This window comes from Seriola lalandi, unplaced genomic scaffold (assembly GCF_002814215.2).
Source record: "Seriola lalandi dorsalis isolate HSWRI2012SDOR001 ecotype SW California unplaced genomic scaffold, Sedor1 jcf7180002053683, whole genome shotgun sequence".
Taxonomy (NCBI): Eukaryota; Metazoa; Chordata; class Actinopteri; order Carangiformes; family Carangidae; genus Seriola; species Seriola lalandi.
Genome location: NW_019524236.1, coordinates 235,283 through 257,606, shown reverse-complemented (window position 1 = coordinate 257,606; position 22,324 = coordinate 235,283). Strand labels below are relative to the sequence as shown.

The 22,324-nt window shown below is 39.8% G+C and overlaps 2 protein-coding genes across 7 annotated transcripts in view; both read left to right on the top strand.

Annotated features, from left to right (window-relative positions):
• The window catches only part of LOC111651500 (uncharacterized), a 29,478-nt gene extending 12,995 nt beyond the window's left edge, over positions 1-16,483 (top strand). For 2 of the 6 annotated variants that reach the window (XM_087172725.1, XM_087172724.1), the window contains exons 3-17: positions 1,436-1,564; positions 2,258-2,582; positions 2,676-2,717; positions 2,814-3,428; positions 3,859-3,894; positions 4,004-4,071; positions 4,868-5,117; positions 5,209-5,334; positions 7,048-7,091; positions 7,212-7,290; positions 8,087-8,218; positions 8,297-8,422; positions 9,991-10,062; positions 12,358-12,394; positions 14,408-16,483. In XM_087172725.1, coding sequence (XP_087028851.1) covers positions 1,436-1,564; positions 2,258-2,582; positions 2,676-2,717; positions 2,814-3,428; positions 3,859-3,894; positions 4,004-4,071; positions 4,868-5,117; positions 5,209-5,334; positions 7,048-7,091; positions 7,212-7,290; positions 8,087-8,218; positions 8,297-8,422; positions 9,991-10,062; positions 12,358-12,394; positions 14,408-14,424 — 2,098 coding nt within the window. In that variant the 3' untranslated portion in view covers positions 14,425-16,483. Of the gene's footprint in view, positions 1-1,435; positions 1,565-2,257; positions 2,583-2,675; positions 2,718-2,813; positions 3,429-3,858; positions 3,895-4,003; positions 4,072-4,867; positions 5,118-5,208; positions 5,335-7,047; positions 7,092-7,211; positions 7,291-8,086; positions 8,219-8,296; positions 8,423-9,990; positions 10,063-10,159; positions 10,185-12,357; positions 12,395-14,407 lie in introns of all 6 variants that reach the window. The other 4 variants (XR_015436940.1, XR_015436939.1, XM_087172726.1 and 1 more) reach the window with 4 other exon arrangements.
• Positions 16,484-16,964: 481 nt separating this feature from the next.
• tnnt2d (troponin T2d, cardiac) lies at positions 16,965-22,251 on the top strand. The gene is made up of 13 exons (XM_023401469.2): positions 16,965-17,056; positions 18,113-18,189; positions 18,343-18,353; positions 18,440-18,457; positions 18,573-18,594; positions 18,680-18,737; positions 18,827-18,943; positions 19,028-19,105; positions 19,217-19,327; positions 20,360-20,472; positions 20,611-20,701; positions 21,210-21,247; positions 22,063-22,251. The coding sequence occupies exons 2-13, from the start codon at positions 18,152-18,154 to the stop codon at positions 22,106-22,108; spliced, it is 741 nt and encodes a 246-aa protein (XP_023257237.1). The 5' UTR covers positions 16,965-17,056; positions 18,113-18,151; the 3' UTR covers positions 22,109-22,251.
• Positions 22,252-22,324: the final 73 nt, after the last annotated feature.

Below are 22,324 nucleotides of genomic sequence, written 5' to 3'. Positions count from 1 at the left end.
ACCCAGATATTGTCATCCATTGTTGCTACAGTCCAATGTCCAATTTCAAATGTACTTGATACAGTTTCATACTTTAGGCAACATAGTGGTATACAGTCACCTTTAAATATATAGTGCAAGTTGTATTATTCCAGTGTACTTGAACAAGCAACATCCAACTGTAAATCTGAAATAGCAGAAATAGCTGCACTTGTTCTGGGTAGTAAAATTATGCACATTATCCATATTAGGAGTCATTCTCACTGTAAGACGTATAAGCTCTAAACCTAAAGCATTAATATTTAGTATTCATATTCATACCCAAGGCACTAAAACATAAAAACAGTTAAAACATTTTCCCGGTATCTCTGACGTGCACAGGAGCTGAAATAATTACTCAAATAGTTACTGTGCAAAGAAAATAAACCTATCCACATTGTTGCACGTATACAGGTATTCAAATCCCACGTTACCTCCGTGTGACGGCAGTTAACTCACCTGTAAAGCCAAAACAAGTAGCCTGACGCTGTCGCAGGTTTTCAAACTTCAATATATATAAATGTATAATAATACAATATAAATGCTCAAAATAATGTCACAAACTCCTGCAAAATTGACGTACAAATAAGACTTGGTTTTTCAACGGTAAGTATTATTTTTACCAAGCACTAACCTACAATCTACAAGTAAAGTTCAGCAGTAAAGACACAGAACAATTGGCTTTCCAGATTGCATGTGGGGTGTGGGCGGAAGTTCCCCTTTGAGGCAACGTGAGCGCAACTGCTTCCATGGCAACAGTTCCACCTGAGGTGGCTTCACCGTCCTCCTGTACAGTCCACATTACACAGTTACATTTCGAAATTATTACTAATTTCCCAGGCTGATGACAGGCTATTGAAGTCGCTAGAAATTACTACTACGTAAATAAAATTTAAAATTAACACAAAAATGGTCACACATGTTTGGGCGTGCCACATTTAGCTATTGCTCTATAGCTAACGTTAGCGCCGTGTATTTACCAGTCTAGAAGAAACGTTGTGAGCTCAGCGTCAAACGTCATCGTTTTACTTGCCCAGAGCTGTCTCCAGGTGGTAAGCAACACCAATGTTAACTCTTGTCTCTATCAAGTCTTATCTTCTACTAAAGTTAGCACGCTAACCAGCTAGCCGCGGCCCGTTTCGTTACTTTCTGATAGCATCTCACGGTGGCCTCCTGCTCAGAGGACATATAACGTCTTGACTTGTAAATACAACAATGGCCGAAGCTCTTGTCAAGAAACGATCATCACCACCTGCTACCAGCAAGAAACCAAGTTCAGCGGAAGAGAAAACTTACTAAAAGCATATTTAAAATATTTTTTTCAGAAATGATTGTCTCATTTTGGAGTAAAAATACATTTTTATCATTCAACCAACTTGTTAATATGTACTGGGTATCTGCATATGTGATGTTTCAGTGTGGGTTACGCCAACGATGATGATGATGATGAGGAAGCACGGGAGCGACGGAGACGTGCGAGGGAAGAGAGAAAGAAGATGAGGGACTCAGAGGACTTTAGTACCATTGATGTGATCAACACTAACAGGTACAGTGTAGATGAAGGGACTTACTGTAGTGATGCAAGAGTCACAAGACAGAAACAAACCTCCCAAGATTTTGTCGACTTAAATGTTATGTAAATATTCTCCTTCATGATGGAATTTCTCTTATTACTTTAAATCAATTAAATAATTAAAAAATGTATGCTTCTACAGCAAAACATGCTATATATATATATATATATATATTTCATTTAAATTGAAGCTGAAACAGATCAGCTGCAGTTACATTATCAACAGCATTGTCTGTACTAAGTTTCATTGCCAGTCAGTGAGCTCCATTGCCAGTCATGAGCTCAAACTAATTTGTGTAAAGGAAAGGTATCAAAGCGAGTAGTGAAGACGGTTAAACAGCTGGGGAAATAAAAACTTCAGTTTTTTAATCAAACTTAATCAAATGCATGAGTAAGGTGAGGGGTGAAGAAAAAGGGATGCATGGCCACACATTATATTACAACCCACATTACTTATTAAAATAATTAAAATAATAATTACAAGGTTCCTCATCTAAGATTGAAGATTAGCTATGTCTGTTTGGTCGTTTGACCATTTCTCAACTTGTCGTTATTCCAAATCATAGTGTGAAGCAGAAGACTTGATAATAGATCCCTGTTGTGTGTGTGTAGTTGAGTTCACGTCCTTTACTGCTTTATGAACAAGTCCATGTCATGTTTTTACAGTGTCACAGAGACTGGGTCCGAGTCCTCCGCCACCACCACTGGTGCTGGAGGTGCAGATGATGACCAGGCTTTGCTGGAGCGCCTGGCCAAGAGGGAGGAGCGGAGGCAGAAGAGAATGAAGGAGGCCATGGAGAGACAGAAGGAGTTCGACCCCACCATCAGCACCAACGGCACAGACGGCACACTGGAGGAGCAGTCCTCCATCAGCAGCAGCAGACAGCGACACACAGAGGAAGAAGAGGAGAAGAAGGAGGAGAATCCTGCCCAGGAGGAGGTGGCAAACTCCTGGAGGAAAGAGGAAGAAGAGAAGAAGGAAGAAGAGAAGGTAAAGATGAATTTCTATCTTTTTCTGAAGCAGAACATGTACTGAAGAGGGACAAAAGATTTTATATTCTAAAGTTATTTTTACTCTTGACAGGAATCTGTTGAGGAGTCAAGAACACCAACCACAAGAAATGAGGTGTGATCTCTTATTTTAGCTTCCTCGTGACTTTATTTTGATAATATATGCACAGAAAATTATAGAAAAATTAAATAAATATAACTTCTCTCACAGGAGGAGGCTGAGGTTGATGTAGGGAAGAAAGATGCTGCTGAGGAAGCTGTTGACAAGGAGGAGGAAGAAAGGAAGAGGAAAGAAGAAGAGGAAAAACAGCAGAAAGAAATGGATGAAAAGCTAAGGATAGAAGAGGAGGAGAGGCAAAAAAGGGAAATGGAAAAGCGAAAGAGAGAGGAAGAAGAAAGGCAGCTGAAGGAGGCGGAGGAAAGGAAGAAGAGGGAAGAGGAACAACAACAACAAAAGCAAAATGAAGAGAGGCAGAAAAAGGAGGAAGAAGAAAAACAGAAAAAAGAGATGGAGGAAAAAATTAAAAAAGAAGAAGAGGAAAAACAGAAAAGGGAAATGGCAGAAAAGAAGAAGAAAGAGGAGGAGGAAAAACGAAAGAAAGAAATGGAGGAGAAAAAGAAAAAGGAGGAGGAGGAAAAGAAGATGAAGAAAGGTCTAGAGGAAAAGAAGAAGAAAGAAGAGGAGGAGAGACGGAAAAAGGAGACGGAGGAAAAGAAGAAAGAAGAGGAGGAAAAGCGGAAAAAGGAGGCTGAGGAGAAAAAGAAAAAAGAGGAAGAGGATAAACGCAAAAAGCGAGAGATGGAAGAAAAGAAGAAGAAAGAGGAGGTACTGATGGGAATTTTTTTTTTTACCAACAGCCAAAACCTGGAAAACTTAAATGAGGTCTCTGTCCGCAGAATACAGACATTTGAATGTGACACTGGTCCTTAATCTCTTGGATTAAGTGGCACTGGGGGACCACATTCGATTCGTCCAGGCTTTGCAGATAATTGCTGTATGATAGTTTTGTGGCCTGGCCGTAGATCACAGTGTTTGGTTTGCCACAAGGATAAAAGAGGAGGTGGTATCGAGGATGTCACATAGTGATGTGCCCTCATTTTACATCTGAGCTACATTCACTGTAAGGCCTTTGACTCCACATTTGTCTAATGGCTAGTTTTTGTTTTTGTGGGTTTTCAACATTATTTGTTTGAACTGAGCCTGCTGTTTTCATTATTTTATTAATCTTGTTCCTTGTTTTGTCGTCTGTGTAAAGGAGGAGAAGCCAAAGAGATTTGGTTTTAAGGAAAAGGTAAAACAAAATTGATTGTCATTCATAATGAATGCTCCTCTAATATTGAAGCTGTATATTAAGTAGGAACAGCGTTTTGACGTCTAACTTTTTTCTCTCTTTTTACAAGAACGAACCAACCAAACAGAACGGAGCTTTCGCTGAGAATAAGCTTAAGAAGACGGACAAGACATCAAGGTAAATCTTGCCTGACTCCTCATTTCAGTAAGACACAATGTTTTAACCTACACCTTTCAAGTATGGCTTTTCTGTCGTCCATTTAATTACTCATACATGCCATTTCATTAAAGTATTTGATAAGAGGTGGACGGTACCATGGACCGATTATGAGAAAATTGGCCCATGGGCACAGACAGAAAAAGGCCCTCCATGCCTCCTATAGGGACCCCCTGTCTGAAAGAATTCGGTCACATAATTTTTTGAAGTCGTAACTCTTCAAGCACTTCACTGCAAACAGAGGCTCTGGACCAGGGGCCCCCTGACCTCTTGGGCCCCTCGGCCTGTGCCTAGTGGGCCTTTTCAGTAATCCATCCATGGGCATTGCAAATTAAAATGTATTTGTATGTATCTTCAGATTGGAATGATACTCTAATTTCAAGAAAATCTCTCAGAGTGCTTTCAATTCAATTCAGTACAACTTTATTTATTCCTGTAAGGGCATGCAGCAGACCCCCCCCCCCACACACACACACGCAGGACCGATACACAGACAGTATATAAGAGAAGAAAGGAAAAAACACTGAACATCATAAAGCAAAAAAACAAAACAATCAAAGGCGATACGCTTAAAAACTGTGGAATTAATAAACAGATTAATAAATAAACATAAATATTTCAAAAATAGATAATTATGTGGAATATGAGGAATTGAGAGGATGGATATAAAGGACATAAAGTATGATGAAGTTTCAATCATTTTGAAATCATCAGTAGGATGAAACATGAGTTTGTATACAACTTATGTGTTTGTGAGCAGGGACAGCACTCCCTCCACTAAGGCAGATGACGTGGAGCGACAGGAGGCCGAACGTAAGCTGCAGGAGCTGAAGCGCCGGCGAAATGACGCAGAGAGCGAGGAGTTTGAGAAGATGAAGCAGAAGCAGCAGGACGCAGAGGCCGAGCTGGAGGACCTGAAGAGGAAGAGAGAGGAGAGGAGGAAGATCCTGGAGGAGGAGGAGAAGCAGAAGAAACAGGAGATGGAGGACAAGAAAACCAAAGAGCAGGTGAGAGATCGGAGAGTAAGTCTCACTGTTAGAGGAGTATGTTTGTAACCAGTGACAAAGATGAGACCGTAAATTGTGGTTTTCGTAACAGGAGGAGAGGAAGAGGATGAGGGAGGAGATAGAGAAGAGGAGGGCAGAGGCTGCAGAGAAGAAGAAACAGAAAGAGGAAGACACCGGAAAACCTGTGTTTGCTATCAGTCCCAAAGGCTCCTCCAAGGTGAGTTCTGGAGTAGTGGTTCAGGCACCTTGCAGATGTTCTACAGGGTTTCCAGCAAAGTAAAGAACTAAATTTCACAATAATTTGATAAGAAAATAGTGTATCTTCCCACTTATTCATCTTTGATATTTCCATCCCAATACAAATGGATTTTTGTTTGTGTTTTTGTATGCTCACAACATTTCTCTCCATGAACAGGGTCCTGGTTTCTTTGGATTATTCACAGACTTCACTGTCAGCAGAACTACTGTCACCAAACCCATGACAGCTGTTGACATTATGGTCTGTGGATTATCCGGAGTTAGGGTTAGGGGTTGTTTTTCATTTTCAAAATGTTCCAAATGCTTTTGAGCACTGCAAAACAAATATCATTTATCTGCATGGGTAGATGCCACTATAGGTAAGTGGAGAGACCATTTAAAATGACCTCTCTCTCTCTTTCATAAGACATGAATTTAAACTAGAAGTGTACTCATCAAACACTGTGCAAACAACATACAGTTTACCCATAGCAAGGCAGCAAAACATACATGCCAGCTGTTCTCCAAGTATTAGCTTTACATTTCAACATATGACAACTCAAGTGTTACATTAAGTTCCTGTGGTGAAAAAGACCTACAGAACATAGTTATCCTGTAAACTTTATGCAGTTTTATTGTAAGATAAAGCATAGAGAGTCACACAATCTACTTCTATGAGACACATGTTGGGCCCTCCACAGCTTGTCTGGCTTTGTCCATAGATAATCAAATCCATCTACCAGCATCTTTAAAGCTCCTTGTGTTTGTAAAATCACAATATTCCGTCTCTACAGTGTTCTACGTGGTTTTTATGAGGCAACCAAATAAAATGTAATGTATTACTTAGTGAGCTTTAAAGGTGCCCGTAAGCAGATTTTGTGACCGCAGACAGAGGCAGGCTAGCTGGTTCCAGTCTTTATCTAAAGCTCATCTAACCGGCTGCTGACTCTAGCTTCATGTATGACAAAAAGACATGAGAGTGATATTGATCCTCTCATTAACTCCCAAGCATTGCTACCAGTCAGTCTTCAAACTTTAGAATATTACACAGGATGTTTGTTTCCTCCCATGTAGCAGCAGATCTGTTTGCAATTGTTTTCTCTACAAAAGAAGCAGAGCTTCTTCCCTTTTCCCTTTCCCTTTATATGGTCAAACATGTTTCCTTTCAATTTATGTTTTAATTCCCTTTCAGCCATATATTGATAGTTGACATGAATTAAAAAAAGATGTGCTCTGGAGTCTGAACTGTACTCAAATATGGCAGTGGACGAACAAGACCGTGACTGGGTAATTTTCTTGCTGGAGTATTTTTGGAGGAATGTTGACAATTGTGTGTGTGTGTGTCTTTTCAACTCTGCACGTACATGGAGAGTATAATTCATTTTGAACAGCAGGCTGTGTGTGTGTGTGTGTGTGTGTGTGTGTGTGTGTGTGTGTGTGTGTGTGTGTGTGTGTGTGTGTGTGTCCTGGCTCCCTTACAGCCAAACTCTCCAGCTCAATCAGTCAGGCACCAGTCAACACAGTGTTCAAGTACAGAGAGACCCTCCCAGGGACAGACTGGTCTGCCTCTCAGTGAGGTCGTCCTGGAAACTAGAGAGAAGCCAGAACAGCTCGACCAAGTCCAAATTATTTATGCGTGCATGACAGTGACAGATGGGTTTGTAACTTTAAACATGTTGTTTTGTTTGTGCAGATCGGGGCGAAAGCAGAATTCTTGAGCAAATCAGCCCAGAAAAGGTGAGACATGAAAGGGGATCTTGTGGTGAAGTAAAGTATAGAACTAAAGAAACACAAATGAATGAACCAGCGGTTGGTGATTGGCCATATTAATGCCCAATATGTCGTTCATTCTTACAGCACCGCAGCCAGAGGGTCACACACTCCAATTGTCTCCAAGATAGGCAACAGACTAGAACAGTACACTTCTGCCCTCCAGGTGAGACTTGACAATATTATTCACTGTCCTCAGCAGCAGTAGAAGAGGTACTAAGATCCTTTACTGAAGTAAAAGTACCCATACTACAATGTGAAAATACTCCCATCACAAGTAAAAGCCTGCATTCAAAATCCTAAAGTATAAAGCATTATCAATAAACTGTACTTAATGAATCAAAAATAATGTATAATTTCGCAAAGAAAATGAACCGTTACAAGTGATATATTTTTTCCATTTTGTTTTTACTTTTTATCAAATCTTTAGAGGTAGTTAGTTTAAACCACTTTATATACAGCTACACACACACTAGTCCCATGTTTCCCAACCGAGCAGTCAAGCCCTCTCTGAAGGGTCACAAGATTTATCTGAAAGGCAGTGAGATGATTAATGGGGTAGGAAAGATGGAAAAAACAAAGTTAAGCAAAAAAAAAAAAAAAAAAAGAATCTTTTGGACTTTGGACTGAATCTTTGCTTTTTTGTGAAGTATTGGGTAGTTTCACCACTTTGTGCCTAAAACAGAGCAGTTTAGTTGGTAAATGTCTCCTTGGTGAAACTGCTATCAACTCATACACATTGTCTTTAATCTAAAATCTTGATCTGTAAAGTCACTACTAACTATAGCTATCAAACAATGTAGCAGAAGTTAAAAGGAGCATGAAATGGAAATACTCAACAAACACTTCAAGCACAGTACTCGAGTGAATGTACTTGGAAACTTTCCACCAGCGATCCACAGTCAGTGTTGAGCTGTTTTTGCCATTTACAAAGTCATGAAATCCATCGTCTGTCTCCACAGGGAAACAAAGAAGCCAAATCCCCCAAATCTGCAATGGCAGATATTCCTACAGGAGGCACGCGTAGCATCAAGAGCATGTGGGAGAAGGGCAACGTCGGTGGCTCCTCTGAAAGCCCGGCCCCTGCCAACAAGGTGAAGGATTGAGAAAGTGAGAAGGATAGACAGGTTAACTGATATGTGATCCAGTATTTAAGATGTCTCTTTTCCCAGGATGTTGTGGCTGGTATCAAAGGAGGTGTGGCTGGACGTGTCAACAGTTGGATGGCAAAGCCTGCAGAGGCAGAGAAGACAACACCGGCACCAGAAGCAGCATCACCAGCAGCAGCAAAGCCGGCAGTAAGGCCTGATAAATCCTCCGCTTGATCACACGAGCTATTGTAAATTAGACACCAGTGTTAACTTCAACAGAGTAATCCCTCGATATTCTGTACACGCTAATGTCCTCATTTGCACATCAGCATGCCAGCCTTTTGTTGGCTGCAGCCTTTATATCTGAGCTCCAACAGTGGGCAGTGTCTGGAGTGTAGTGACACCACATGGACAGTTTACTCAACAGCATCTGCCAGCAAAGCCCTAAACACCCTGTGTGTGTTATTCTTCACATGACCTGAAAGTTATGAATGCAGTATTCAAGCATAAACCTGCGGGAAAACATTGGATTGAAGTAGAATATTCTTCCCCACTGTTACTGACAACGGCTGAATACCAATGTGCCTCCTTGCACAGCCGTTTCTACGCCTCACCATCAATCACACTGGTCTCTGTTGGTATTTCAAGATTGTATTACAGCCTATACAGCCCATAAATCATACAGTGCTTGCAAAAAGTTTTGACTCTGTGTCTGCCAAAAAACAACATATTTTTGTCTCACTGTGACTCCACAATCAAAGTATCCTTCAGCCAAGGGTAAAAGGCCACATCCCTTCACATTCATCACAAAAAGCGAGATGATTATCCTATTCCACAACACTGACAAAACAACCAAGACAAGTGCACTGAATTATTAATTTTGTTTATTTACTATGATATAGCGCCATTAAGTGAGGTCACTTGTACCCGGATACTTGGCGGTCACTGTGTCCTTCTCTCTTAAAGTAGGACATCAGCTGCTAATCCTACCAGGTCTTCTGGAGACATTACACTATGTCCACAGGCAGTGGCATTGCTGGATGAAGTGCGACATTGTTCCAACATGAAATTTACGAGCAAGATATCTTTAGTGACAAACGTCTTGGCCAGAGGAGCGGTTGCAACCTTGCTTTTACTTCTGTGACAACACTTCCCCCTGATGGGATTAAGCTGTACAGCAGTATAGTGCATGTCTGTATCTCTAAATGTCTCAATTCTCTTCTGTTTGTTAACTGTGTTAACTTGTTTAATTCTCCTCTGCCTTTCTTTCCTCTTTGCTAATGCACTCCTTTCTTCAGCTTTCCTCACTCAAACTTTTCCTGCTGTTCTTTGTCCAATCTTCAAACTGGTAAAGGTACCTTGCATACATTATATCACAACTACAACTAATAATCACAAGCATTATAGATATGGATAGAAATCATAATTGCATACGACCGGTGGTGGACATTTACTCAATTACTGTATTTAAGTATGGTTTTGAGGCACTTGTACTTTACTTGAATATTTCCATTTGATGCCACTTTATACTGTATTTGTACTCCATTATATTTCAGAGGGAAGTATTGTAATCTTTACTCCAGAATACAGAATACCCAGAGTACAAATACTTTAAAACACATTTTGCTGATAATACAATTTCACTTTAGTAAGATTTAGAATACTTGAAATTAAGTATTTTCACATTGTTGTGAAGGAACTTTTACTAAGGTAAAGAATCTGAATACTTGCACGAGGCTAAAAGCAGCCTGGTGGTTCTTTTTTTTTTGTGACAGGATGTGAAACCAGGTGACGCTGGTAACAAGCGTGGCATGTGGGAAACCAAGAAGGGCTCTGCGCCTGCCAAGGTAACACGCATACACCTCTTGAACTGTATGAGGGGAGGGCGATGTTAATGTTTTAAGGATTGACGGTGACATGACCCTGTTTGTTTGTTTCATTCAGTCTACCTAATAGATGAGTGAGAGAGGTAACATTCAGTGCACGTTCCAGCAGGCATGGTGTGACTGATGATGTGATGTTTACACTGTTTTTACACTGTTTTGGTTTGGAGTTGTTCTTTCTCAGTTCAGTCAATTCAAAAGTTGAACATTATTCAATCAAAATCTGTATACATTAATTTTCACGAAGGGACTGAATGGATATTATTAGGGAGCTAAGGGGGCAGACAATGGGAAGGGATATGTATTATATGTACTAGTTCATTCTTCCCTTGTCAATAAAAAATATTAAAGGTTTCCTGCAGAGGTTTGACCTCTAACGGGACTATGTAGCAATTTTTTCGTGACAAGAATACCTCCGACCTCACGCAGCCACAGAGGTCGTTTGACCCCACCCTCGGATAGGACCCACAGGAGCGCACCATTGGCAGGCTATCAATAATAATAAATACTAATTGAACGGTCACAGTTCGGTTAGGTTGAGACACAAAAACTACTTGGTTAGGTTTAGAAAAGATCATGGTTTGGGTTAAAATAAGTATGTTCTCAAGGTTAGACTTGAGCGTCATGGTTACAGCAATAAACCTGTAGTTAATGTTGTGGCGTGGTCGTGGATCAAACAAACAACACTGACTATCGGTTTCAAACAGGAAACAAACAGCTGTCTCCTGTGTGAATGTCCCGTGCTTTGTTGACCCATCCATCCACCTCTCTCCTCCTCCTAACACAGACTTTGTTACTCCACATACCACGTCACCTGGCTTCCTCCTTTACTCCTGCCATAATTACTACAGCCACTAGAGGTCCCCTAACAATCAAACCTAACCGAGTTGTAATAAGATGCTAGTATGACCAGTATTGGCTCCGCAGTCGGACTGGCCAAAAAAATTCAGCCTTGGTCTTATCCGCTGGGACCGGCGGCATGAATGACACCGACTGAGCCGGTAAAAATGTAAAAAACAGTTGTTTTTGACGACCAGTAGTCCCCATGGCCAGTCTTCCTGTGCTCTGGTCTTATCTCTTTCTTTGTCGGAGGCCTTTTTAGACAAAAACGTGTTGTTGTTCTTTTTTTACTCCAAAAGGAGGAAGTTCACCTGAACGCTGCATACTGCACTGTGCCGTCTCACCTGTGGGCGATCACTGTGTCTTTATAAATGTGGAGAGGGCCAAGGTTTTAACAGGAGGGACTCACATGCACTAACATGTAGGTTATGCGCAGCCGTCCTGGTTACCAAAACAAAGAACAGCTCAGATTACAACAGGCATAGTGGCGGTGTGACTTCTTTCTCCGCTCCTTTCTTGTTTACAGAAGTCGTGAAATTAATTATTTTTTTTATTATTAATTGAAACAGTATATTCAGACCCGCCCCCAATAATGATTTTCATACAGTCCCTAACTCATAAATCTGTGAACAAGCATTATCTCTTGTTAAAAGCAGGATGTATGGTGAATTTAAAATCTCTGGTTGAGCTGCCTGAACTGAAATGGAAATACTGAATTTGATGTGATGAAGTGTGGATTTCCGTATCCCTCTCACGCACACAGTGTAATATACACTTTATTATCTACATGCTGTCATTGGTTCCCAGACTGGCTTTGAGGACATAAATAGTATTCCTTGGCTCTGATGTTGTTGTTCATTTATAACATGGATTATTTTCAAACATGAGTGTGATCTACAGAATATATTGTTACAGGACTTTTTGGCTGCACTGTGCACAGCTTTTTCATGCCAACATAGTAGCTGCATTGCAGTGAGGACATTATAGTTGAGTGTATGTGGTTATGGTTGAATGCCGATGTATTTTATTTGGTCAAAGTGCTTTAAAAAGACTATTTGATGTAGGACTTCACTCATTGTTTTCATGGAAGAGTTTCTTAACACTTAAGAAGTAACATATGTAATGTCTGTGGGAGTATATTATTAATCAAATCAGTCCCCTTCTCTCACCCTCACCTCTCTTCTCCTATTTATCCACAAATGAAACCAAGCTTTTCATATGATGTCATTTCTTAGAATCCCTATTAACTTGAATGAAGCAGTAGCTATTCTTCCTGGGGTCCACACACCTAAACTCAAGATCAATCCCAGAATAAGATGAAGAAATGTTTCGACGCCATCATCTGTTTTCACTAGGGTATACTAAATATGTGTTTACCGAGTTATTTCCTGCGTCTTTCCTTCATCCTCTTGTTTGCAGGTGGCAGTTGGAGGAAAGAGCAAGTTTGTCACAAATGGTAAGTTTGTTAAGTGATTGGAAATAGTGGTTGAATGTAACTAAGTACATTTACTCAAGTGCAGTACCTAAGTACAAATGTGAGGTACTTGAACTTTACTTCAGCATTTCCATTTTATGCTACTTCACACTTCTTATCTACAATTGAGAGACAAATATTGTGCTTTTCACTCCAGTGTATTTATCTATAGTTACTGTTTATTGTAGATTAAGATTTTACACACAAAGCCATGATTGAGAGTTTTGCTATAAGTTAAACTGTCTATGAAGTTTTTAAATTAGCTTCACCATGACCAGCTGCAACACTGAAACACTGTTTACTTGTTAATGTATCATGTAACATTGACAGGGTCTATTCTGCCTCATAATGGGTACTTTTAATTTTAATAATGCTTTCACTTAAAGGATAGGGCCACAATTTTTCAAATCAGTCATGCTCAAATGGACTCAAACAGTTATTGATTCCTCCTCTCCATAATGGCCAACAAAAGTTTTTTTCCTAATGCGCTTTCAGGGAGACCAAACCAACAGTCCTTGATCAGTGCAACAATAATAACAACAATATTAATATAACTGTTATTATGAGGCTTCATCACTTTGACAAATGAACTGGGTGTCTTTCGAAGTCATAGTATTTTTAGGGCAAAATTCCCTCCTGTTGTTTCCTGGACGGTGTTTCTCTGCTGACATGCAGTGCAGGAATATTTCCACAGAGAGCTAATTCGAGCATGAGCTCAAAGAGTATGAATAGGACAAATGATTCAACAAGCAAAAACTTTTTCATCGTTCGTATATGGGCATCTGACCATTGTTTGTAGAAAGACTTGAGACATATTCTTTAAATATAATTTTAGATAAAAGGCCTTTACTATATTGAGGTAATGTTACTTTTACTTTTGCAGTTTCTACATTTAGTTAATTAAATAAACTAAATTAAATTAACTAAATATTTCCTTCACCATTGACTGTAAATGTTTACTACATGTAAAACCAGGGTTTATCCTGATCAGTCCTGGGGGAAGCAGAGTTTAGTAGAGTCGTCTCTGTCCTTCACACCATTTTCTGGGCGAGGAGGGCAGGCCATGACTGATTTATAGCCCCCTGTGGACACTACAACCCACCAGCCTTCTTTTGTGCCAGAGTAGCTGCTCCCTGTAAATCAAATCTGCTGCTGGAGATTATTGAGCATTGGCTCAGCTCTATGGCACTATGGTCTATATTTAAAGAAAACCCTCACCCTGACCTTGTTTCCCAGTATAAAGAAGCTTCCAGACCCCTGGCATGGCTGTCATGTCTTTGCACTGCACTGTTCACCCGGTGCCACCTGGGCTGCCCAGTGTCGGCGAGCTGTTAGGCATACCACAGTGCAGCTGCTTGATTTTCACATTACAACTGACTGCTGGGAAGGATTACTAACCGTTTAAGCAGCAAAGCGGGCTCGATCACCGGGCTTATTCACTCAGTGCTAATGATAAAGACCTACTATGTTTCCCTGCAGCCTGGAAGAAGAGTTTAAATGTACATTGACTGTGAAAACAGACATTCACCTATCATGGATGTTGGCTCAGTCAAGCTGATGATCAAAAGTCAAATTTCTTCTGACAAGCCCTCAGTGCTTGAGCCAGAGTGTGAACAATTGGAGTGGAAAAGCGTTTGTCGAGCGTCAGCTTCAACCCTAAATAGCGAGCGTCCCCGCTTCTTCATCAGAAATAGACCACAGAGCAATGGAGTAAAGGGCAAATGACAAAAGTTACAGCTTTCAATCATCACACAGAAAGGTGTCCTGGCTTCGACTGCAGGGTATGTGTCAGCAACAGGAGGACTGTGTCTGACGTACAAACGCACATACACATACATTATGTACATAGAGAAATATGGATGTAAAAGCTTTGATTAACAGCCCTGAGACTAATCTCATTTGACACCCCATAATTTTTGGTAAATCAGGCAGTTTTAAATGCAACAATGACGGACACATTGACTAATTTATCTTTAATGTCTCTCTTTCTATTAGCAGGTGTAAGACCGTAACCATTGACATCCCCCTTTAAATCAAACCTTACCTGAAGGCTCTGCTACTGTGTGTGCATCCATATCCCTTCAACACACCTGTGTTTTGTGAGAAGTTCACACCAGAATGAGGAAAAGACGAGGGACCATGATGAGTGACGTTAAAGGATTCCACCATCAAAGTTTTCCAGCTTTATTTTTTATCACCAACCTTTGTCCACGCATACAAAAGTAAAAAGATATTCATGTTTATCCATGAGACTTGACTTATATATTTTTTATAAGAAATTCAAAGATGTCATTCCTAATAAGGTATGTTAAACCACGTTAAATGGTTAATAGTTAATGTAGTAGATTGTGTAGTATCCATCTGGTTAGTCCTCGATTTTTTTCCATTCACAAAGTTGAAATAGCAGCTTTAGCAAATTTCAGATAGCTGTCAGGATGCTTCAATGTTATGTTTCTTTCAAGCCACACCGACATGTCCACATGTCCACTCTTCCTGTGACGCATTTGGGCTTTGATGTTATTGTTATACAGCATATACCCAATAATAAGCATAATACACTCACTGCTTTTTGGGATGATAGTCACCGTTTTGACTCCATAGAAAGTACAGTATACTGCCACTCAGCTGGAGGTTGGGTAATTAGCCTGTACATATTTAGTTTGTTTCATTAGTTTGTACCACTTTCTCATGAGGGACTCTTTAAAGAAGGTTTATAAATAGCAAGTAATGCCTTTTGTAGTGGTTAATAAATCACTGACTTGTTTTATAGATCTGTTATAAGTCATGAAGTCGTGAAGATTCTCTGGCTGGTGTTTACAGTTTTAATACCACTTTCTAATGAGGCATCCCTCAGGATTTATAACTTATGACTTTAGTGGTTAACAAATCATTTACCGATGCATTAAGGTCAGTTATAAGGCTGTTGGACAGTCGGTCCATCTGTTCCAGAGTAAAGAATCTCAACATCTACTGCGCAGATTGTCATGAACTTTTGTACAGACATTCATGGTTCCCAGAGGATGAAGCCTGCTGACCTTGGTGATCCCCTGAGTTTTCCTCTGGCGTCACCATGAGGTTGATATTTGGGGTTCTGAGTGAAATGTATTGACAATTATTGGATGGATTGCCATGAAATTTGTCATAAACATTCATGTCCTTCTCAGGATCTTTTGTAATGACTCTGGTGATCCTCAAACTTTTCATGCAGCACCATCATCAGGCCCACATTTTTCAATTTTATTCATTTGTCAAACACTTCGGTTTATGAGTGAACACCAGCAAGACTATTTGCCATCCCATCATCTTCAGCTCTACTTTAAGCTTATTGCTAATTAGCAAATGTTAGCATGCTAACAAGCGACAATGAGATGATGGGTGGGTGGATTATTGTAAAACCCTCTGCATTTAGTGAGTTCTTAGTGGATTACCAACATGTATAAATGCATTATTACCAGATACATATAATAACACCAGTCAAAGGGATTTTCTTTCTTCTCAATAACCTACAATTGATCTATAAAGCATTTGTAAATGACTTGTTAACTATTAATAAAGCTATTGGTTTCACACAAGTGTCCTTAGACCAGAAGATCATATCAGTGGCACATTCTGGCCACGGCTGCAGCCAGAGTAACACAATATCTAAGCAGTTCAACATCATCTGTCAACAACACCTTGGCCTGTTATCTCTTTGACTTGTGACAGTTCAAAAATTACATTAATGCGTGTGCGAGCGAGTATCCACTGTAACAACTATTCAGTGACCAAATGCAGCTCTGTTTAACAAGCATGTAACAGTCTTGATGCTTTTCTTCTCTATCATCAGTTTACATGCCACTGTCAGCAGTGAGGGCTTGCAAGACAATTTCAATATGCACTCTAATAGTAATGCCTGTAATTAACTTTATATTGTATCCTGGTATTTCTATCAGTCAGCAGTGCACATGAGTTGAATCCTGCCAAAATGTATTGTGAGTCTTTCAGTATTGTTGTGGTGGATTTGCTCTGTTTGAATGTTTGAAGTTATTGTTTGTGCTTGCTTCAGCAATAAAAAAAAAGAAAAAAAAAGAAGTTTGTGTTGTAGTTGTGTTGCTTTGTTTTGACCTATTGGGGGCAAATGTTGCTTCACGTCCTTCCTAAACGCTTGTGAAAATATGGAGTGTTGAAACCTGAGCGGCTGCTGAAAGCTTGGATGGATTTATGATGTTTTACCAGGACGTGAATGAACCTGCAGAATGTGCGTGTGTGTGTGTATGTGTGTATGTGTGCGTGTGTATGTGTGTGTGTGTGTATATGTATGTGTGTGTGTGTGTGTATGTGTGTGTGCGTGCATGCGTATGTGTGCGTGTGTATGTGTGTGTGTATGTATGTGTGTGTGTGTGTATGTGTGTGTGCGTGTGTGTATGTGTGTGTGCGTGTGCATGTGTGCGTGTGTGTGTGTGTGTGTGTGTGTGTGTGTGTGTGTGTGTGTGTGACAGAGCTGTAATGTCCAGCTGTCCAACAATAGACTGACTGGCCATAGGGTGCTGCAGTCACATGAGTAAGAAGGGTTGGACTATGTATCCTTGATGCTCAACCTGTTTGTGAAGCTCAAGGAGCTGAACTCTGTCGCTCGTCTCTGAGCTCCCTCTGTCTGGGTCACAGGTAAGGACGCTCCCATGTCAGTACTTTAATTTAAAGCCTTGTTTAGTCATAAATGTTGACAACTGTCATTTTGTGATTGTGTTCACTGCCTGTGTTCAGATATTTTTAAGCCACATGTAACCGAAATGACTTCACATCGTTTTCCGCTGTTGGAAAAAAATGTGACTGAATTGCAACCATAACTACTAACACAAAGAATTACCATTTAGAAGCACTGGTATTAATGGATTTGTACTTAGCAAGATTTGTTACCCACAGTAAATTCACCCTGTTCTGAGACAACATAAATTACATATTTGTAATGTAATAAACTGAGATGGAAAGTATCAAAGTCCATTTACTCAATAATCTACTTCAATTCAAGTTTGAGGTTGTTTTTTACTGGATTATCTCTGTTTTATGCAACTTTATAGTACTTTAATTTACTTTACATTTAACTAAAGTGTTGAGACAGCTGTGGTCATTCACTTTTCAGACACTAAACACCACATGTACCCTGCTCTGACACAAAATATAAGTAATACAATATTTGTAGAGAAATGAAGTAACTGAGTATATTTACTTGAATACTGCATAAGTACTCAAGTTGAGTATTTTCATTTTGTGTTACTTTATACTCTGACTTCACTCCGTTTCAGAGGTGATATTATACGAACAGCAATAACGAACAGCTGCAATAACTACCAGTGGTTACCTTTCAGATTTCATGTTTACATTAAAAACACATGAGTTTTACACCCACAGCAGCAGCACCTGGAACTGCAACATGAAAAGACTTTTTACACTTTGAAACAGTAATTTTACACATTGAAACCTTTTATTTTCTTATTCTTAAACACATTTTGCTGCCACATTTCTGAATGCTGTACTTTTACCTGTGTGTATTGAGCATTTTCTTCTACTTCTACTTCTATTTCTTCTACTTACTTTACTTCTTCTACCACAGTGGTCTGAGTTATTCAGGTCAATACTCACTGACACTCATTGTAATGTGTGCGAACTGTTGCCACTGCTTTGTTGTTTAATGATCAGAAATGTTTGCCGGTCTAAAAATAGGCTAATAGGATCCATTTTGCAGAGCTCATCCATAACAAAATGTCTGACACAGAAGACGTCATGGAGGAGGAAGCTCAGTATGTAATCATTTAACATTTACACACTTTTTGCTGTATTGGTTCATTAATTTTAATATTTTTTGTGGAATTGATTCAGTATATGCATCATAATAAATTCTGATAAATGATTATTTTTTTCTTTTGTCAATACTGCTGCTGCTGCTGCTGAAGGGAGGGAGAAGGTAAGAAAGTTGGAGCAGCTTGTGTTTTTATATTTCATGTTTAATTTCCAAACATTTTACTAATCATTCATGTTCCTGGTCATCAGCACAAGAGGAGGCGACAGGTGAGAAAATCATCCTTTAATGCTCTAGTGATTGGTAATAACTTATTAAATGTAAACTTTCCACTCACTTGTCAATGTAGTCATAACGGCTACTGTTTTCTTTCCTTTGTCCCAGATGAGTCAAAGCCAAAGCCTAAGTAAGCATCTTAGCTGTCCTTTAGTTAAACAATTAAAACACCTCTTAATGCAGATCATACAATAAGAAACTTTTCACCTCTGCAGGTTTATGTCAAATATAACCGCCCCAAAGATCCCCGATGGAGAGAAAGTGGATTTTGATGTGAGTAGAGCTCACTGAGTGACACCAAGAAATGTCGCTTTGGCAAACAACAGACACGTTTCCAACAGAGTGTGTTGATTTGATGGCAGGACATCCACAGGAAGCGTCAGGAGAAAGATCTGTCTGAGCTGCAGTCTCTGATCGAGGCTCACTTCATCCAGAGGAAGAAAGAGGAAGAGGAGCTCATCGCCCTTGTGAACAGAATCGTGAGTGTGTCACTCGCAGGACGATCCCGGTGTTTCTGTCCGGTCCAAACCACCATGACTGTGGACCGTTTGTCTCTGTTGCAGGAGAAGCGTCGTGCAGAGAGAGCAGAGCAGCAGAGGGTCAGGGCGGAGAGAGAGAAGGAGAGACAGGCCAGACTTGCGGTATGATCTCAGTGTACATGAACTTAAAACCTCACACTACAGTTTATAACACATTGACCACATGAAGACGTCAGTTTCCCCTCTAATTGTTTCACCGGTGCTGCTACACAGGAGGAGAAGGAGCGGAAGGAGCTGGAGGAGCAGCGTAAGAAGCTTGATGAGGACGCCAAGAAGAAGAAGGCTCTCTCGAACATGTCCCAGCAGTACAGCGCTGGACAAAAGGTCACTCAGCCTCTTATGGCTTATAGTATTTAAATGTGAAATATAATGCCTGAAGGTGACAAGAGAAGTCACAAACACTATTCAAGTAGAGCTGCCGTTGCTCGACTTGATATGTGTTGATTACTTGGGCCGAAGACGACGGCAACTCCCCGGTTCAGTAACACCCTTTGAGGTGGTGACTATTTTTGCAGTTGCCTTAAAAAGGGTAAAAAAAATTTTAAAGGTCCCATATTTTACACTTTTTTCCAGTGTTTTGTCAGAGGATTTGTTATCCATAAGAAGATATATTTGTGTTTAAGTACCAAAAACTATTTCAATGTAGTTTTAAAACTTCTCCCTCAGGCTTCTCTCTGGAGCTCTAGTAACAACAGGTCAGTGACCTTTCTGAGTGATCTGATATAAATCAGATTTCAGGTAAACACTCATAGAACCCGAAATCCTGCAAGGGGTCCACGTGGGCCGTTCTGGGGGCGGCGACTGTATAGCTCTGACATCACAAAGTTACAGAAGTCCTGACGTCTCGTTTTAACGCTCAATTTGCTCTGTGTGCATTTCTCTGTAGACGGAGCACTTTGATTCATTTCACAGCATTAATATAGAGCCTATACCTGCTTTAAATAAAAAAATAGAAATCTCAGTTTATACAATATGGGACCTTTAAATACCCTCCGTCAGAATAGCTACTTTTTACCTTTACTCTGCAACATTTGAGAGGTGAACATTGTATTTTTTACCTTTTTGCACAACACTTAGTGTAAGTTACTATTTATTTTGCAGATTAAATTACCAAAAAACTAAAACATTAAATTGCTGCTTACACATACTGTAAATGCATCAGTAAAAATAATACAATAATATACAGTGATAAATATAATATAGTGTTTCAATGATGGACTTTTACTTGTTGTTTACATTGTTGCATTATTACATTTACCTAAGTAAAGGATCTGAATACTTTTCAGAAGAGTTTCCATTTGAGATTAATTTATTCAAATTGACCGATGTGTGTTTTCTTTCATTTGACCGAAACAGATTGACAACAGAAGAGGAGCCAAGAAACAAACGGAGAGGGAGAAGAAGAAGAAGATCCTGGCTGAGCGCAAGAAGCCTCTCAGTGTTGATCATCTGAACGAGGATAAACTCAAGTGAGACAGAGCTATGCAGGACATTGTGTATTTGAACATTGTGTGAAAGTCTGTACTTCTGTTTTATAGCAGATTACAGAATTAATTTTTGCATGTGGGCGACTCATGATGTAACTTTTGATGGTTTTTTGTGTTCAGGGAGAAGGCCAACGAGCTGTGGCAGTGGCTGATGGGGCTGGAGGCCGAGAAGTTTGATCTCAGTGAGAAACTCAAAAGACAGAAATACGATGTAAGTCGATCAACACACGGTAGCAGCTTATCTTTTTAATAAATCCTGCAATGATGATGTCTCTAGTGACAAAACAAGAAGAGCATGTCCTTCGTTATGATGGAAATCAGACAAACACAGCATCATTGTTTAAATTATTTGAATTCATCCCACATTTAATGTTCTTTAGAGGAATCATGATTATCAATTTAGAAGTTACCTCAGTGTGAGGCACAAAGATAGAAACTGTTTCTATACTAGGTTGAGATATCATCAACAGAAACTGTTTCTTTTCTGTAATTTGTGCTGCTCTTCTTATCATGTAGTTTCTCTCAGATAAAACGTGACAGAACTATAACTGGGTAGAATTAAAGCTGGTCTTAAGTTACAATAAATGTTGGGTTTAAGAGTTTTCCATTTTCCAGAATAATGTTAGCAGCCTCTGCTGGACATGTCAGGTATCCTGTCTGTGTGTGTGTGTTTTTTTTTTTTTTTTACAATGCTTAGCAAGGCTTATGTGTCTTTCCAGATTAACCAGCTTCTTGCCCGAGTCCAGGATCACCAAAGGTAAGTACAAAAACACTGGGTGGATTTACTCCTGATTCCCACTCAGACAAATACTGGACTTGTCACCATTTTGTCTAAATCTTGTCTAAATCCTCCATCTCTTCCTCTCTTTCTGGGTTGGTTGCCAAGGAGGTTTGGAGAATAAATATATAAATATCTACTTCTTTTCACATTATGCCAATTTATACTCCATTCCTTTACACATCTTGTTATGGTCATAGTGATAGAATGGATTAGGGATCACAGAGGATAATCCTTTGTTCTTTGCCACAGCCCTGTCTGAGGCCAATTGTTCTCCACCTCCTTTTTATTCGTTGCATCATTGCATGCAAATGTTCTTGCAAATTTATCCTGTAAAATCTATTTATGGAGCATCTTGCATCTGTTCTACTTAGTAATTCTGCAGAGTGGACTGGAATGTAAGTGGTTATGAGGTTATGACCATCTGAAATCCAACAAAACAACAGCACCAGAGAAACTGCAGAATTATTGATGACATATCTGTGAGATTCGTTCAAGCCTTTAAAGGGGAGAAACTTAACCTTTTATTTGTACTCTCATTAGAAAGACAAATCATAATTAGGTCAAAGGAAGCCTCAAAGTTTTTTGCAGTTAAGATGATCTGCACTTAAAACAGATTTTATTTCCACATCATCTTAAGTGGTAACATACTTAATATACTTAAATTGGGATTTCTGTTTTTACAGTCACCTTGTTGACCGATTTGTTTGTCGAGTTGTTAAATGCTTCGATTTAAAAGGCCTCCACTTGTCGTAAACTCACTGACTGCTGTGCTTTTCCTGCGACCCTTCCAGTGCCAAAGGTCGTGGCAAGGGCAAGATGGGAGCCCGGCTGAGGTAAAGCAGCTACCAGACGAGGCCAAGGCAGAGCGAGACACCAGTGATTGGCCCGTGTGTCTGTTGTGCGTGTATTCATTGTTCTGTTGTGTTGGGTTACATGTCAATTATCATGATATCAAAACAATAAATAAGTCATTACATCCACTCTGCTGCCTCTCTATGTAGATTGTCTGCTTCTGTGTAATTTTGTCCAACATACACTTCAGGAACAGAACAT